The 18599-nt window shown below is 39.3% G+C and overlaps 2 protein-coding genes across 9 annotated transcripts in view; both read right to left on the reverse strand.

The window, feature by feature from the left end:
- Positions 1 to 507: 507 nt before the first annotated feature.
- On the reverse strand, positions 508 to 8329 carry LOC103706191 (cysteine-rich receptor-like protein kinase 10). Of its 6 annotated transcripts, none has more exons than XM_039116344.1 (5): positions 8027 to 8329; positions 7788 to 7930; positions 7438 to 7654; positions 4242 to 4654; positions 508 to 1291 (listed from the first exon to the last, which is right to left on the reverse strand). In XM_039116344.1, the coding sequence occupies exons 1-5, from the start codon at positions 8085 to 8087 to the stop codon at positions 875 to 877; spliced, it is 1251 nt and encodes a 416-aa protein (XP_038972272.1). In that variant the 5' UTR covers positions 8088 to 8329; the 3' UTR covers positions 508 to 874. The 6 variants fall into 6 exon arrangements, with proteins under 6 accessions (XP_038972272.1, XP_008788452.2, XP_008788453.2 ...); XM_008790230.4 differs by having other exon boundaries at positions 4242 to 4660; positions 8027 to 8328; XM_008790231.4 differs by having other exon boundaries at positions 4242 to 4660; positions 7788 to 7927; positions 8027 to 8327.
- A 5826-nt stretch (positions 8330 to 14155) lies between these two features.
- LOC103706192 (autophagy-related protein 2-like) overlaps positions 14156 to 18599 on the reverse strand; it is a 29905-nt gene continuing 25461 nt past the window's right edge. For 2 of the 3 annotated variants that reach the window (XM_008790232.4, XM_039116341.1), the window contains exons 12-14: positions 15371 to 15567; positions 14466 to 14694; positions 14156 to 14378 (exon numbers count right to left, since the gene is read on the reverse strand). In XM_008790232.4, coding sequence (XP_008788454.2) covers positions 14634 to 14694; positions 15371 to 15567 — 258 coding nt within the window. In that variant the 3' untranslated portion in view covers positions 14156 to 14378; positions 14466 to 14633. Of the gene's footprint in view, positions 14379 to 14465; positions 14695 to 15370; positions 15568 to 18393; positions 18468 to 18599 lie in introns of all 3 variants that reach the window. The other variant, XM_039116340.1, reaches the window with a different exon arrangement.

The following is an 18599-nucleotide window of genomic DNA, read 5'->3' on the forward strand; positions in this document are numbered from 1 at the left end:
GCCATTCCTGGACATCTCTAGGGGCTGCACAAATATTTCTTGATGAAGAATTCTAGAATAACTCCAAATAACCCTCTTAGAACAGCCCTAGGGGCCAGGTAAGCACAGTTACAGAGGTTATATTCTTAATTAGATTGCAGGCTAACTAGCAAAAGTCTCTGCCAAAATGTGCTTATAGGCCTATGGCATGTAATTAGCAACGTGCCTCGTGGATGATCCATGGAAGCCTGAACCTGGCTAATCTATCATCATGCAAACTTACCCTTGAGCATATGCATGGAGAAGCTCGGTAAACCTGGTTCTTTCAGGTCTTTTATTTTAGCATTGATACTTCTTGATAGCATACTTATCTTCCATGCAATGCCGATATCAACGTAGCATACTTCTACCTAGTATTCAGAAGCAAACTCTGGAGCTTTTTCACTTGCAACAAACGCAACTACAAATAAATTCCTCGCAAGAACTCCCCCACAACCAAGTGGACAAACCGAAGAATTGAACAGCATGAGCTGATACACTTAATAATATCCTTCACTATGTTCCTCATCACCTGTTTACATCGTCTGAAGAGTAAATGGCAACGAAGGCCACGAGTGTGGAGGATAACCCTCCTGCAGAGTAACAAACCAACAGACACTTCACTTTCCATGTCGAACCTCCAAAGGAAAATTTTCACATCAATATCTTTATTGAGAAAAAGAACACTCACTTCCTGCATCTTCATCTAAACTCGATCCTTTGTACCCAAAAATAAAAAAAATCTAGACTCCATCCAAGCAATCCCGATAAAAAATTTGACATGCAAAACTAGACAATTAAATACAACTACAACCTACCGATATAATACAAAAAAGAATTCAAAATAAGCATGAATCTAGTGTTCTATAGAGTGTTGTTCTGAATGTGGTGTCTGGCTTCTTGCAGTGGTGGGTGTAGAGGTGGTAGCTGTGTTGTTTAAGTTGGAAGTGGAGGCATAGGTAGAAGTAGAGTTGGAGGCAGAGGTCGTGCCTGATGAGGATTCACCCAAGGAGTAGCTGGAACCTCGGGTCCCATGAGCTCTTCTCCGGTACCTGGAACCAAGGATGCCAGGCCTGAGGGGCTCTTCTAGTGTACTTGGCTTTTTCGACAGAATCACCACCACCCTCTTCATGTGAGGCCTCAGCTTGGGGTCTGACTGAGTGCAAAGGAGCCCTATGTGCACACACATCGCAACTTGCTCTGTGACTGCTGTGGATCTCATGGTAGGGTCCATCATCTCCAGACTCCGCCCCTTCTTGAAGAGCTTCCAAGCCTGAGCACATAAAGCAGACATAAACTCAAGGTTATAATATCAGTATACTAAGAAAAACCATAAGAAACAGAAAGTGATAGATTTTTGGATGCAAATACACAAGAATTAGTGTTTTAAATAAGGAATTTCAGATAAATCCATTTTGTCATCTGTTCTCAACCAATGTTCGTATTGAGTGACTACTGGATCACTTAATGTTGGAGTCAGGATGAATACCCTGTTGGCCACTGAGTTGGTTGCTGCAATCAAACTCAGGTGTATAGCAGGTATCCTCTTACTATTGCCTAAAACAGTGTCTCCTTTTTCTAGAATAATTGTGATCATTTATAAATTCCTAGTGGAAAGAGCTCATTGACAACGAAAAGACACATGCTGTTAAGTTGATGAACAAATCAGAGGATTGAATGGTCAAAACACCTAATATGTTCTTTGCGTACAGATTATTTGATCCTAGGTTTTTATAGACGTTGCTTTGGTGGGTAAATCAAGAGAAGAACACAAAGAGACTTTTGCATGTGAAACACCTAGGCTTCATCATCAAATTTTAAAAGGTTTCAAATACTAATATCCATTGATACAGAGGAAATCCAGATGGGTGCTTCCCCCCCCCCCCCCCCCCCCCCCTTTTTTTTTTTTTTTTTTTTGCTGAAAAAAAGGGGAAGAGGGAGGAAGGGCAAGCCCGCCCCACGTAGCAGCCCCACACTGGGCCCCCACCCCGCCAGGAGCATGTTCGATGCGGGCAGAATGACCGTTTGGTATAGGCCCAGCTCACCAGACCCCAGCCATATTTTACTCATACCCTCATACCCTCCCCACCCGTGGCCCCGGCTCAGTTACCCCACTGGGCTCTGGCACGAGTATCCCGTGTGAGTACGTCACACCTGGCACCACCCAGGCTACCAGCCGACCAGTAGCACTTCCAGACCCCGTGTCCAGGCGCGGGGCATCCGGTCCCCAGATTTAATCGACGCCCGTGCGTTTCGAACCTGGAACCACTTGGTTAGAAGCAAACGCCCCGTTCCAACTGGGCTACCACCTTGGTGGTGTGACACCAAATTCTAATGAATCCGTAATGATCTTTGGCCTAAAAAATCTCTGCTCTTCCATTAGAAAAACTAACTGCAGCAATCATAAGTCGAACATGATGGCCTTTGAATGTTTATCGAAATGCAAAACAAGAACTACACAAACAATGTAAAGAGAATAATTTGTATCACAAATCACTGTCAAGCCATCCATCAAATTGTATAATGAATGAGACGCACAAGTCAACCATCAGACAGTAAATCATACTCCAAATCAGCTTAAGATGAAGATTCCCATCCAATATTCTATACTGGAATTGCAGCTTCTAACATTGATTAGTTTTTGTTTCTCTTTTTATAAATAGAAAAAGGGAACATTAATTAGTTGGTCAAATGGATATATCATCTCATGAAGATTTGAAAAGTTGAATAGAATGGCCTTTGAGTGTTCACCACAAAAGAAAAGGAGAATACTGCCAACAATTTCAAAGAGAATAAATTTAATCAGATGCCTACTTGATAGGGAGAAGAGAACATGTAACACTGTCTACTTCAAAAATGTAAAAAGGATGTAATTAATACATTAGACATTTAAGAATGAGTTTTGATCCTTCACTTAACCAACATTCCATTCCTCAGGAGAAGAAAATAACTAGTAGATACTGAGTTTCAAAATTTATGACAGAACTCAAACACATTAATTTAGAATTTTGCCAAATGTTTCCAACGAAAATTCATTATCTTATATAGCCCACAAAAGGTTGGTCATGTATACCTTGTAGAAAGCTTGAAAGCTTTGGTGTCCTATGGTGCTCCAAAACATTCAAAATTAAGAGTAAGGGGTGAAATTAAGGACCTGTTTGGTATTGCTTTTGCTTTCTATTTCTGCTTTTAGAGACCCAAGAAAAATGAACAAAAGACTGAACAACATGTATGACGACACCCTTTTGCATTTTGAGTTTTTTTTTGTAAAATCTATAGAGTTTTTGGTAGCATAGGTTTATTGCTTTCAAAAATGAGTGAAAATAAAAGCAGGCAAGAGCATAAGTTTCTTTGGGAAATGCTTTCTTCAACATCAATTTCCCTGTGGTATTTTATTAATTTATATTAGAAACAATAAATGCAAAAACAACAGCTAAACTAAACAAGCCTTATTACCTTATTCATATATACTCCTCCCAATTTTGTTACAATCAACTAGGGGGCAGAAAAGCAGACAGTGAAGTTTGTTTGCATTCAATGTACGAAAGAAGTTCTTTTGTATTTGGACCGGCCTGATCTCATTCTACAAGTAACCAAAGTTGGCTAAACAAGAAAACAAAGTCAAGCTTAGTTGATTGACAAAACTTTACATTCTAATATCTTTTTTTTCCATGGAAGGCTTTAAGGGCGCATATCAAAATTGAAGAATACTGGAACCAGATGCACAGGGTAAGCCTCATAAGCACCTGCAATGACATTTCAAACATTTCCAACTCCAAATATAAAAATTATAAACCTCAACTGCTCAATGCCTAATATTGCACATAGAAATTTTCAAGCTTATAACCTTTGGAACATTCAACCAGTTGAACTTTTCTTCAAAAAAAGATAAAGAACCTTTCAAAAAGGTACAAGGAACTTTCAACCAGTTGAATCAGGGCTCCAACAAACAATAAAATAACAGGAGTGGATCCGTGGAGCGCACTACAATCTTTACAGAGTTAAAGTAGTGGCCATTATGATGGTTGTAGACGCATTTGCTACATCTAACGGCCATTATTTTGGAAGTTTGTCCCATTAATATCCAATATTTGTTGATTTCAACCGTTTATCTTGATAAAATGTTATGTTCTAAATTCAAATCTTCGTATAAATTTTCATGAACATTAGTTTCAGCCAAGGAGAAACAAAACATAAGGCAAGAGACAAAGAGGTCCACAAACCCATTCCAGAAGGCTGTCAGCTTCGGCGTTGGGGACGAAGGAGGAATTCTTCTGGCCGGAGATGAGCTCGAGGACGAGGACGCCAAAGCTGAAGACGTCGGCCTTGGCAGAGAGGGATCCATGCATGACGTACTCGGGCGCCATGTAGCCATTGGTGCCGGCGACACGGGTGTTGACATGGGTGAGGTCCTCCGGGAAGAGGCGGGCCATGCCGAAGTCGGCGATCTTGGGGACCCACCGGTCGTCCAGCAGGATGTTGCTCGCCTTGATGTCCCTGTGGATGATGGGTGTGTGCGCGTCCTCGTGCAGGTACAGCAGCCCCCGCGCCACCCCCACGATCACCTCATACCGCCGCTTCCAGTCCATCAGCTCCACCCGCCGCCGGCCAACCTCCGGTTCATCTCCTCCTCCTCCTCCTCCTGCCATGCATATACACGTCAGCCCAACGCCATTAATCCACTAATTATCTGCTCAATCATATTATCAGAAAAATTATAGTTGTTATTAAATATTGGATTTACTATCACTCACATACAAAGACATCACGTTCTGGTTTTGCCACTTTCTGCGAAGCAGCCTGCCCGTTACGACTGTTTCAAAAGATCAGCAGTGTTTTCCGTGGGGTCAAGGCCATTTCTATTTTGCGTCCACTTTTGGCCACCATTCGTTCTAATTGTCAAATAGCTTATGAGTATAAAACGTCACAAGTGGCGTTAATTAGCTGGAGAACAATGGTGTGAAACGAAGAACTAGGTTCAAGATAGAAGATACGGTCAAAGTAGCACCACGGGACGATTGATATAGTCCACCAAAAGTTATTTTTAAAATAATATTTAAATAACACGTTATTTTTATTAAAACAATAGTTACTTAGCGGACATTGTAAGCTTCCCATGGCTGACAGTGGAAGGAGTAACGTGAATGATACCGTGATGGAATTCCCCAAACCTTTGCCATCAAAACTGACAAATTGGATCCAGACACGGTAAACATAAAGTTGTCGGCTTGTTGTGAGTCCGCAAAGAATACGTTAAAAGAAAATATTTTATGGGTAGTTTCTAAGAAAATAGTTATATTTGTGGCCGGGAATCGTCCTGGCTCGCTATGTTTCCTGTCCGAGCGGAAATTATCGAGAGCGAGAGGAGTAAATATCAGATGTCCTGTTGTTGGAAGTCATGAAACCTATACATGACATCATATCATTTCTTAATTGTTGACATAATTTATTAATTCTATTAAAAAATAGTTAGATTGCCGACGTGTCAGCCTACTATTGCGGGCTGAAGCGAACCAGCTGCAGCCGAGAGCGAAAGGAGTGATATAAAAAGTGATATCGTGATGGAATTCCACCAACTGACGTAGGTTTTGCTTGGAGGAAATGCTTCCTGCTCAAGTCGCGACTTTGACGAGGGTGTTTACGCTCTCAATTTCTATCATATAATTATATTTAATTACTCGAGCTTCGAGCAAAGAGTGCGGTTTGATCGGCCTATGGGCCCACATAGATCCTCTCAAGCGGGCCACCCGCCACAAGTTTGGTGTGAACACAAGGAGGGCTACAAAGAAACCATGTTCTCCAAAATATAGAAATCTTAGTAGTCACCTTCGACGCAGATAAGAGGAAATGTGGAAATATAGAATCACTACAGAGTGAAACTACTCTTAGGAAGGAGAGTAAAAGGGAAAAAGTATTATCGAGTAGCATCACATTCTCAGATCCCAATACAAGTAAAAGGTTTTTTATTAAGAAAGTAGTACTGAAATTTTTAAAAAAATATGGAATCATGGCTCGCGAATCACATCTCATGCGAGCATTTGCGGATAGAGTTCAAATAGGGGTGGCAATTCTTAACCTTTTAACATATTTAACTTGTTTCGTAGATTTGATTGAATTGTCTGTTTTATAAAATAGTTAGATGCATATCTAAATTTTTGACCCATTTAATAAACAAATCATATTTGGATTGATAGACTTTTGATATGTCTTACAACCAACCTAACACGATTGCTACATCTAAATTCATATTCTCTGTAGTTGACTTTTGCAATGCAAAATCCCTAGATAACTACTATATCATCCATCTTAGAAATGGGTGACTTTTCTTCATCCTAGGAATACGACCACAAGGCATCGTGGAGATGAAGGAGAACATAAATCTCTGATGACTACGTCCGCATCACATTATTGTTCCCTCTATGTTAAGGAAGAGCATATTTGGTTATCATCACCCAGCCCTGACCCAATGACTAGGTTCTAAATTTGGCCACCATCTCACTAACCCATGTGTCTTAAACGATTTCACCAACATAAAAGACAAACGGTTCTGTGAAACCAGACTAGTTTTGGATAAAAGCCACACGTTTTAGGTGATGCGGCCACCCCACCAGCTCCCCCCACCCCACATACACAAAACGTTTAGAACTTAACAAAATACTACATGGAAATAAATAAATAAAGAGATGTAGCCATATAATAAACGAACAGCTTTACCTTGGAAGGAAGAAGACGAGCATATAACTATGATCAGCTAATCATGGAATAAGGTAATATGTTTATAACCTTCATGGGACCCGTGTGTAATCGAGTAACAACCTAAAAGACTTATATCTAGTCTTGCTCATATTGAATTAGACTTCCCATGACCAGCATTTTCCTTTCCAAAATCTTCTCTCCAATATACGTGCTTGGTGCATGCACCCAAAGAAAATGTGGCTTGCCTAATGTCCCACAATATTCACAAAGCATGACTTATTGGTCCAGCTCCGACAGTGGACACCTGTCCGTAAGCTGAGCCTCATTTGAATCAGCCAGAAAAAATTATTTTTTATAAGGAGACTCAAAACGGCATTGACAATTGACAAGGCCGTAGCACAAGCTCTCAGGTCTTGCCATCCAAAAGGTTGCTCGTATCTAAAGGCACCCTTATGACGCCACCCTGAGCGTCAGCTTCCGTCCTTGCTGACTTCTTCCTACATGGTGAACCCGCAGAGATTCATATAGGAAGACCACGGTTAAAGCCTTTTAACCGCCGCGTGAAATAATCGATGGGAAATGGGCGACCCTTACTATTTTCCTTTTCTTTTTTTTAAAAAAAATTTACAGTAAAACAGAAGGAAAAAAATTAAGGAAAAGTTAAAAAAAAGGGGATGAGCCTGGGGATGGAGAAGAAGAAAGAAGAAGAGAGGGGGAGCTTACGGCGGGAGAAGAGGAGCTTGTCGAGGCTCTCGTTGGGGACGTACTCGTAGACGAGGAGCCTTTCGTCGGCGTGGGAGCAGTAGCCGTAGAGATTGACCACGTTCCGATGCTGCACCCGCGACAGCAGCATCGCCTCGTTCGTGAACTCCCTCCCCCCCTGCCTCGACCCCCGACCCAGCCTCTTCACCGCCACCTCTCTCCCATCCTCCAACCTCCCCTATAAGCCAACCAATTCGATTCAATTCAATCATCTGATTTAATTCCCCAAATCCAATTACCTCTTCTTTGAAAAAATAAAAATCCGAGCAAATATAATAAATAGATCTCATCATCATCACACACCTTCTTACCTTAAAAACCGGTCCGAATCCGCCCTCTCCGAGCCTCTGCTTGGGGCTGAAATTACGGGTGGCAGCCATCAGCGTCTCGTACTTGAACATCTTTTGCTCCTTGGCCGCGATCGCCTCCAAGTCCTCCTCCTCTTTCGCCTCTGCTTTTTTTGCAATACTCAATCCAAATCAAAACCCTCCCACAAATTGGAACTAATTAAGAAGACCAAAAACGATATAGGATCTACCGAATCAGCTACCTCGATCACGACGACGAAAGATGCGCTTCATGAGGCTCTCCAGAAATGTCCGCGGTTTCATCGGCTCGGAAAAGTTGCTGCTGCGATCCGAATTGGTATATAGGGAGATGGTCGGTTTGGTTCCGGAGACGGGTAGGATGACCTATCTAATCAGCCCATTGCCGGACGGAAGAATTAATTAATAAAAAAGTTGTACTGCCCCTCTTTCGCCCTTTATTTAAAAATTATGGCTATCTCCTTCGGTGGCGATGCTTGGAGACGGACGCGGTTAGCGAGGGGGTTGGAAGACTTGACAGCAGTGAGATGAGGTATCTGCAATTGTACATGCTCTCTTTCCTTTCACCTGCTCGCCCCAGCGATACGCCGTACGCCACTCAGCATCTTGACCGCATCTGCTGCAACAAACGGGTCAGACTTGAGTTAGATGCCTCCCCCGCTACATACTTTTCACCGCTAACGGATGTGGCCTGACTGGGGTACGCTGGACCCAAACTTAACCCTAACCTGATTAGCTTTTGGATTTTGACTTCCGACGTTGGAGCAAGTTATGATAGGGCCAAGTTGGGAAAAGCGTCTTAGATCCAATAGGATATTTGGATACCACTGAGGTGGTAGTGGGAGCATATTTGGATCCTGGCGCTAGAGGAAGGGCCCCGGCCACGCACAGACCTTCCCGCTGGAGGGGCTGTGTTGTGGGATGGGGTTCCCAGTTTAGTCCCACATCGGATAATCAGCGGAAAGGTCTGTGCCTTAAATGGGGGGTGCAAACACCTCTTCTCACCGACGGCCCTTTTGCGGGACAAAACCGTGAGGGTAGGGGGCAACCTCCGCGGACCCCCGCGCCGTCAGGGCTCGGGACTGTCATTGGGCCACGGCCCTGGGCGACCTCCCGCAGACCCGAAGCGGCAATCCCAGAGCGGACAATACCTCGGGAAGGACGCGGATGCTTTCCCTGCTCGCTCGGTGTGCGGGCTGGTGTCGGGGTTCCGACCCCACATCAGATGGCGCTAGAGGAAGGGCCCCGGCCACGCACAGACCTTCCCGCTGAGGGGGCTGTGTTGTGGGATGGGGTTCCCAGTTTAGTCCCACATCGGGTAATCAGCGGAAAGGTCTGTGCCTTAAATGGGGGGTGCAAACACCTCTTCTCACCGAGGGCCCTTTTGCGGGACAAAACCGTGAGGGTAGGGGGCAACCTCCGCGGACCCCCGCGCCGTCAGGGCTCGGGACTGTCATTGGGCCACGGCCCTGGGCGACCTCCCGCAGACCCGAAGCGGCAATCCCAGAGCGGACAATACCTTGGGAAGGACGCGGATGCTTTCCCTGCTCGCCCGGTGTGCGGGCTGGTGTCGGGGTTCCGACCCCACATCATTTCCCAATGATATTTACTAATTTCTAGAGTTAAGATTTAATGTTAGCTTTAGGATATTTGTCAATTGAAGTGAGTATAGCTTAAGAAAAAAGGCATGTTCTTTTTTTAACTTTTCTCATGTTGATGGATTAATGAGATCAAATTGTTTCTCATATGTCATGCCTATACTCGGAGGGAAATGACGTGAGAAAGAGGCGGGTACAAAGGAAAGGTGAATAGTAGAACATTTCATGGCAGCATGGGATCAATAAGTTTCTCATGTTTAACCCACGTAAGGGTTGATTAATTTTGATTTTCAATATGAATATTTACAATAGTAATATGGATTTTGTCCAACATGATCTAAGAGTTAATACCAATGCTATATTGTACCAATTGCCGCTAATTATGATTTGCTTGCAGGATCAAGCCTTATGGGAGGGAAACAACACATACTATTTAGTTTTGTTTTTTATTATTGTGAGTGTTCTATCTTATTTGATTTGTTTTTTCTTATTTCTTTTCTTAGATGATTGATTTACATAAGTTTTCTTATTTAGTGTTGTAGTTAATTAGAGACATCGAAAAAATAATTCCATAGAATCTTTACATGATTCCCTTCATCACGGGAGACCAAAAGGCTCAAATATCTAAAGTGGATCAATTCTAACAATAAAAAGAAGCTAAACACCAAGGTGTTCGAGTCTCATTTGAGGTGAGTTGTAAATTTATACAGACAAGAACTTGTGTTTGAAAGCTGCCTTTCTAAAAGAATGTGATTTTTTAGGGATCTATGAAGGAGGATACCTAAAGAGAACATGAGTTTATGTATATCTATTGGAACAAGAATTGCCAAAGGAAAGGTGCTCAGGTGGATTAAGGAGAAACATATTTTCTTGAGAGAATACTTTTATTCTACTTCTTTGTTGGTATATTTTACTTGCAAATAATTATTTCTTTTTCTTGGAAAAAATATTTTTAACAATTGATTTTTTTTTTGATGTGTTAATAGAGGACATTGGAATCTTCTTATCTCATGTTTCTTTTAGGAGAAGCCATGCATGTTACTTTTAGATTCACTCCAGAGCATAGACCCAAAGACGTTAGAACTAGAGATAAGAAAGCTTAGAAAATTAGTTGTGAACAAGCTTCCTTCACTGATGAGAGTATATATCTGGAGGATAATTATGAGTAACTTCCTCTGTCATACCCTCTTCCTTATAGTCCATCTTCAACTTCCCCTTAAATTCTTTCTATTTGTAGTTGAGGGACTTCAACACCCAGTCATGGCTATCTTGAGAAAGCACAAAATTGCTCTACACCAAAGTAAAAAATGTTATAAATATTAAATCAAATTACATAATTATGATAGTTAGCAAATTAATATACAATATCAAATTTAATTCTTCATCTGCATAACTCGTAGAAGCTCAACCTTATATGAAGGAAGTATATCATTCTACTTAGCATAATTAAACGGGCACAACTGATCTTTCCGCGCAACCGATCCTAAAAAAATTGCTAATATGCTTCAAGCCTTCTTGATGGGCTGCCCTATTCGGTAGAATGAGATGATGATCCTCTCAGCCTCACAAGCTACCACACATTCTTTGCTCAAGTGGGTCTCTATTTCGTCCTCCCTCTCCTCTATCCATCCACGAAAATCAAATTAAAAGAAAAACCATATTCCAAACTATTAAATAGGTTTATATGAAATGAAGTCAAGTGTAATAAAATATTTAAATTGTTTGCATGAATAAAAATATAATATTTAAATTAAATTATTCTAGATCTGCAAGTCATCCATAATAACCTCCTCGTCTGGATAATCAATAGGAGGCTCGTGCTTGGACTGGGGCTCGTGCTGCTGATGTATATCGAGCTACTGGGGCTCGTGGGGCTATTGGGCCTACAAGAATTGATCAGAAGATGATCCAGCTTGAGAATGCCAAAACTCCACATCTCTAAATCATTTCTCTCAGTGCATGATATTACCTAATATACATAAATAAAAATCAATATTAGTTAAATAAAAATCAATACTAAATGAATTGCTGATAAAAAATAATATTTATTAAATGAACATGATAAAATAAAACAATATTTCGTACAATGTATACATCGTAAATATTTCTTACCAATAAGAACCAAACATTATTATTCTCTCCTTCAACATCCGTCTTAACCAAACTCGTTGTAGCATTTAGTTCATCAGTTGGCACAACATTATAAACCATATACTAAGTATTAAGTCTCATCACTCTCTTATTCCAACCATTTTTTCATATCATTCAAGTTCCTAGATTTAGTCTTAATAATAACAACCCATTATTTATCTATTGAGTCTTGCACAAAAAATACTTATTAAGCTTGAGATGAAAAAACAAATGGGTCATCCTTTAATAACACACCAATATGTATCAACCTTGAAAAATTTATAAGTATAAACCTCTTTGTGCCTTGCTTCAAACCTCTAAGTAAGTTTATATTCACCCAATCACATCAAAATAATACTACCTTAAACTTTCCATAATAATCCATCTTATAAATATCTGTAAGGGCACAATAATAAGTTTTTATGTTTGCTTCCACCATAACTCCACTATTTTAATTTTTTCTAAATTTCTTATACTCTTTAATATAAACTTTAAAACCATTGATGATAAAACCATTATATATGTTTATAATATTGTTCGAACCTCAAGCAATGACTATTAATTTATTGGAATAATTTTTCTCCATCATCATTGGGACCTAAAAAATATGATACAACTGATAATTAATTGTTCGATGTTAATGTCCACCGAAATTAAAAAAAAAACCTAATGTATTATATGTCTAACCTATTTGAAAAGCCATCTGGAAAATAACTCAACCAGCTATTATTGTTCAATCCTTGGGTTAGGACGAATGTTATAGTTGACTCGTTGCTAAGAAATCAAAAATTTTCTGCACAATCATTAAATTTTTAGTTGAGAATATTATATATAAGATGATATTAAATTAAATTATCTTTTAACCATACTTACCTTCTATAGTTGGATATAATGTCACTATGAAGTAAGACATAACGATGTACTTGTGCCAATAATTTTTGATCAAAAACAACACTTTCAACCCCAAAATTCTTTCACAACTTGTAAACTTATGCATTTTCTATAATGTCACAATTTCTTTGATGTTGATTGAAAACAATCTCCACATCTTTAAGATATATTAAACAAAATATTAAACACTCCTCAGCAACATATTCTTCAGCAATCGAGCCCTTGGGATGGGCTTGATTGCATACATAATTCTTTAAGCGCATAATATACCTTTAAAATTATTTTTTTTTTTGAAATATCAACATCAATATGATATTGTCGAAGCTAAAGATTTTTAAATTAGAATTATAGAGTTTAGAACCATCACCTCTCAATAGAATACATCCATCTGTAGTCTACTAGTCCACCAAGTTTAGCTTCCAAAACTAAGTGAATAAGTAGATGAACCATAATAATGAAAAAACCCAGGAGGAAAGATCTTTTTTATATGGCAAAGTGTAAGTGCAACATTTGACTCCAATTAATCAAGCTCTCAAGGATCAAGGACTTTGAAACATAATACCTTAAAAAATAATGACAATTGAGAAACAATTACAACAATTTGTTTTGGCATTGACGATCAAGATGTCTTGCATCAAAATGTGACCATCATGACTTTTTGTATTTGAAATTTTTTATTTTTTGAGATTTATACATCATGAAATATTCAATGCATACCTATTAAATTTTTTTATATTTTTCAGAACTGTTAGGAAAAGATCTTTCTCTTAAATAGATATTATATAACATGCATGAGGTATATAAATTTTATTATTAACAAACACTTTCAGATGAAGCTCTTGTCTTATGCCCATGTCTTTCAAATCAAGATGGGCTTACAAGTCATCTTTGGTCTTCCCATCAAGATTTAGCAAAGTTCCAATCAAATTATCACAAACATTCTTCTCTATGTGCATCACATCAAAATTATGCCAATAAAAAAAGTACTTCTAATAAGATAAATCAAAAAAAATGCTTCTTTTTTTTTTATAACTGCTTAACAACTCTATGTGTAAATGCTATCAACTCAACCCATAATGATCCTCTCATTTTGAGTCCAATTGGAGGTCAAGCACCCGGCCCCATGGTCATCCTGTTCAATGCAGAAAAAGCATCAGGTTGCCTATAAAAGAATCTTAGGCAATTGACGAGCTATCAGTAAATTGATTGAAAACATCCTGCTCTTCTATGGGTTATAGTTTATTCCATCATGAGCACGCTCCAGGAGTGGATTCAGCTTTGGCGCGTACTTTTAAGACGCATGAGTGTGGATTGCCTTGGATAATAAGGACTTCTTGGCCCAGAGAGGAACCAAGCGTGTGAGATCAGAAATGAGGCCAAAAAAGGTGACCAGTAACGTGATGTTGGATATTTTGCATACACAAATCTTGATGTTAGCCATCAAGCTTCTTATATATGAAAGCAGAGCTCTGCCAATCCACTCTTTCGTGCAATTCAGAGAGGGTTGGGGTGTTATCAGGGCAAAAATGCTTATATTGCCCTAGGTGATTCACCAAAAATCAAGTTAGCACACACTAGAGCAAATCATGGGTTACATAACATTTTCCATGCGTTGAAGTGCATCTCATATGTCTCTTAGTAGCAGACATGACAGCTTCGATGTAGTAGTGACAATCACAATAAGATCTATAAGCACATAAAGTTTCTTCGATCTAGCCTAGTTGCTCCTGAGGCTGCCTCCAGAAAGTAATCAGGAGAAAAATTTCTTTTTCAAACAAATGAAGCGCGTTAAATATTACAATTAATGTGGTGCTAAACTGTAAATACACACTGATTACAGGCATAGTACAATTATATGGCTGAGTGAATGACAGTGTCATATGGTTATTTACATATTGTACAGGGATTACTTTCTTATTCTGTTCCACAAAGAATCTCTGTTTAAATTGCTATACACCTGCATGATCCAGAGAAAAGCAATCAATTTTTGTAAAAATTGTGGCCCATTACACAGGGAAGCTTAACTAATTCTATATTAACTTACTTTTTACAGGCGGCTGTAACCTGAATCTGGGTGAGAAAATATCCAACTCATAAACTAAATGAATCTGAATGACAAGGATCAAAGATACAGCTTCGTATTCCTTTCAACAACGCCCGTAAGGATGTTAGTGCAACCACCTAGCAAGCTGTACCGTTGCTTTTTGTACTTTTATGATCGAGAAGATCCCAAATATTTCCCCATAGATTCTTTTTTATGTTCGGGATCTAGGCTGCAGTTCAAAACTTAATAGTTAGCAAAGGGCACTGAGCTGCTGGATAGTTAATTAATGTCAATATTCATAAGTAAAAGAAACGAAAGTTTGAAAAAAAGAAATTGTATATTTCATTACTACTGAGAGATGTCTGCGCACCAGCATAATTCATAAAATACTGTCATCCCTAGAAGACAAAAGGAAAACAGTGCCAAGAGTGTGTGCTATCCAGTTAATCACCTATTCTTATATTATTGTTATAATACTACAATCTTATGAAATATCAACTATGTTGTAAGGTACCAGATTGCTAAACCAGTGCCAGAAACATGACAAGTATTCAAATTGTCCAGCTTCTACACCAAAGAATCCAGTCCCGCTAAGTAGTTTTAATCCAGTTCTCTAATTGCTTTCACAAAAAAATTGAATATTTAAAATACTTGTACTTTTGTGAAGTGCTATATCCTTGACACTCTTCTAGTTTGTGAAAATTAATCACTCCAGTACACAACACTGACAAAGTACCAGTTTGCATGTACAGGCTGATGTATTTTCTGTGTCAAGTCCATAAATAGGGAAGAGTCCTACTGAACTGACTTAGTTGCCTCAATTATGATGTATGGGGTATTTGCCTAAGGTGTATAAATGAACTTAAAAAATGTTTCCACTTAAGCAATTCGAGTGAAGAAATAACCTGTTTCTAAGTCCAAGAAGTGCGCAGTGTGCTGCACCAGCAGAAGCAGAGACAGGAGCTACAGCAGCGGCAGGAGCCGCCCGGAAAGCAGATGTCAGGGCTGATCCTGCACCAGCACCCCGCTGGTAAGCCTTTAGAGGAGTCTTAAGTAGAGCAGAGGCAGTCCTACTAAGACCATCACTAAGACTCTCATAAGCCTGCAGACAAGAAGGAAAAGACTCGTCAAGCTACATAGAGCCTAGAATGAAATGGAAAATGGCCTATAAGCACAAACAGATCTTACAGAGGCTGGAAAACAAGTTAATCATGCAAATCAAGTCTGGACGAGGAGATCAGTAACATATTCTGCATATAATAAAAGCTACTTCTACCAAAACAGGTTTGATGAATTGGTTAAATTTACCTATAAAAAGTACAAGGTCCCATGGTCTCATGCAATGAACAAACTTCATGCTGTTAAATGTAAGTCAAACCCTCTTAATTAAACCATAGCAAACTTTCTTTTACTTCACATTATAGCTGCAGTTTATTTTTTACTAAAGGGACCAACAATTACGGAAGCAAACCAGACTCATTAAACACAAATTCCCATGTAATAAGTCATGAAATATTACAATGGCTTCTCCTATCTGGATGCTCTATTTTCCATTGTCAAGAAAATATTCATGAAAACTTTTACCATATATCTAGATAAATGAATCACCCTTTAATGTTCCATACTAAGAGTCAGAACTACATAGGCAAATTTAACAAAATGAAGATCAATACTTACCAAAATTTGAAGCTTAGTGGCCCACAGTGAGATACACCGAATACTATGAAACTGAGATGTTTATAATTAATTATAAATAACATTGAAGAACTATGGAATTTCAGCTGAATTGAACATTTGTCATGGTCTTAAATGTAATGAGGCCAGAGATGGCATAGTGAGAGGTCAAAAACACAAGTTCGAGAACTTTGAGCAAAAGGATAAGGACATCACACAGTGATTGTGAGAAATGATATAGCAAAGATTTTATTGTCAGACACACAGCCCTTTTTGATGAACCTTTGATAGCTTGGGGCACCTAGAATTTCCTCTCTACTCAGGCAGTCTCTCAAATGGTGTTCTTCACCTGGAAGCCCCTACCCCCGAGTTTCCTCAAGGTCAACTTCGACGGATCTACTTTCGACGGAGGCACAAGAGGAGGTGCGGGATTTGTCATTTGGGATCCGTACTCCAGGGTGGTGGTAGCGAGCAGCTGCCAGTTATTCGACGTATCGGTCTTCGGAGCGGAGGTGAGGGCTGCCTGGGAGGGCCTTCGACATGCGAGGCGAGTACTACAGGCTAGTTCGGTGATCTTAGAGGGCGACTGGGCCACGGTGATTAGATAGATCCAGAAGGTCCGAGGGATACGAGCTTGGACCACCCTTTGCTCTGGGATATCTGGACGATGACGTGGGATGGGGGCCCTTTCAGGCGAAGCATGTATTTAGAAAGGCCAACTGGGCAGCCGACAGGGTGGCGGCTTATCTAACTAATCATTCAGGGAGTACCCTGTAGTCAGGAGAGAGAGAGAGTTGCCTCGAGCACTCCGTGAGCTTGTATTTTCTAATTTTATTAGGTGTGTTCGTACACGCATAGTATGATCAACCCGTTAAAGCAAAAAAAAAAAAGAAGATTTTATTGCATAGGATATGCTTTCATAAAGGAAGTGAGGTCAAAGTAACATTCAAAAAATCGAGATCAAGGTTCGCCCTGTAACTACACCATGCTGGTACAATGTCGATATGCCTAGTACAGGGGTCGCTTTAGTATACTGAGAATCAATAATCCCCCTATACTAAGTCTTAGTTCAGCATCGATACAATACAGTATGCCCAATAGGGATGGTATGCACCGATATAGCGAACCTTAATCGAGATTGTATTGTCGGAATAAATATTACGTTTTGTTTATAGGTTTGTTGTATGGATTGAGAAGATGCACAATGAAAAGGCACACCAATATTAAAAAGTTGTAATAGAGATGATCAAGGAGTAAGGACTTGACAACATAGAGATGAACAAGGATTAAGAGCTTGACAGGATAGGCTAGTCATGCCAGTACCATACATCTCTGAGGAATTAAAACTTCTCATGGTTACGAGCTATCTTTGACCAAACATCGAGCACACCAAGCATGGTAAGCTTTAAAATTCAGTCTTTGTACTCCAGTCTGAATTTTGGAATGGAACTACAGCTTTACAATAGGTGAAGCATTCAATGAGAGGCAAATCTAGGCAATGATGCCTCTGCCAAACAAATACCATTTTATTGGTGTCTCTTAGTTTAGACTTTAGACTGTTGACATTTCTCATCTTTTGTCTCTACATTTCCCAAAGGGAACAAGTGCAGATCAAAGAATTTTGTTACATTTTTCTTTTTCATGCATTAACATTAGGATGAACATTTTAATCTAATTTGAAAGATACCAATCTACATAAAGACCTAGCATATATCTAATAAGAAGTTTTGGAGGTTTATGTTTGAAATACAAGTCTTCATTCACTAATTATAATAGTTTTACATACAATATTCCCTTAACCTTTCATTGTCATGATTGTACTCCATAGTTGATCCTAAGTGCTGGAATTTTGTCTAGTGATCACTATCAGATACTTGTGGGTCACACAACCATTATACACAAACGTTTAACTCTATCAAATAATAACTACGTTTTAATTTATCATCTACAAAGTTTTTTTGAGAATTTTCTATATTTTCTGATTTCCTTTCCATTTGATTTAGTGAGGAATGATGGAGAATATCGTCAGATGTGGAGGCCTAGAGATCACTAGAGGTCATTTTGGATCTAGCCATGACCATAAGTAAATCATAGACCATATCATTTAGTTAGAACATTGACAAAATGTGACTTTTGGATCATAGAATGTAGTCAATTTGATAACTATGATGAAGAATAGTTACAAAAGCTCATTATCTTTTTAAAACACTCAAATCCTGCATATTCAAAATCTCGATTTATGGGCACTTCTCACCCTTTTTTTCTGTGGTTCACTCCTTCAATGAAGATCTGAGCAGTCAAGTTGCATGGATGACCATGTCTACAACCCTAAACATGTAAGGTTGAAAAATGTTGAAAAATTTTCAATATGCATAACTCTAACAAGAAAGGAAAGAAAAATCAACCACATGCATCATGTATCAATGTACCAGCACATTTCATATAATACTTGTGATAACC

Source organism: Phoenix dactylifera, unplaced genomic scaffold (assembly GCF_009389715.1).
Source record: "Phoenix dactylifera cultivar Barhee BC4 unplaced genomic scaffold, palm_55x_up_171113_PBpolish2nd_filt_p 000085F, whole genome shotgun sequence".
In the NCBI taxonomy this organism is placed as follows: Eukaryota; Viridiplantae; Streptophyta; class Magnoliopsida; order Arecales; family Arecaceae; genus Phoenix; species Phoenix dactylifera.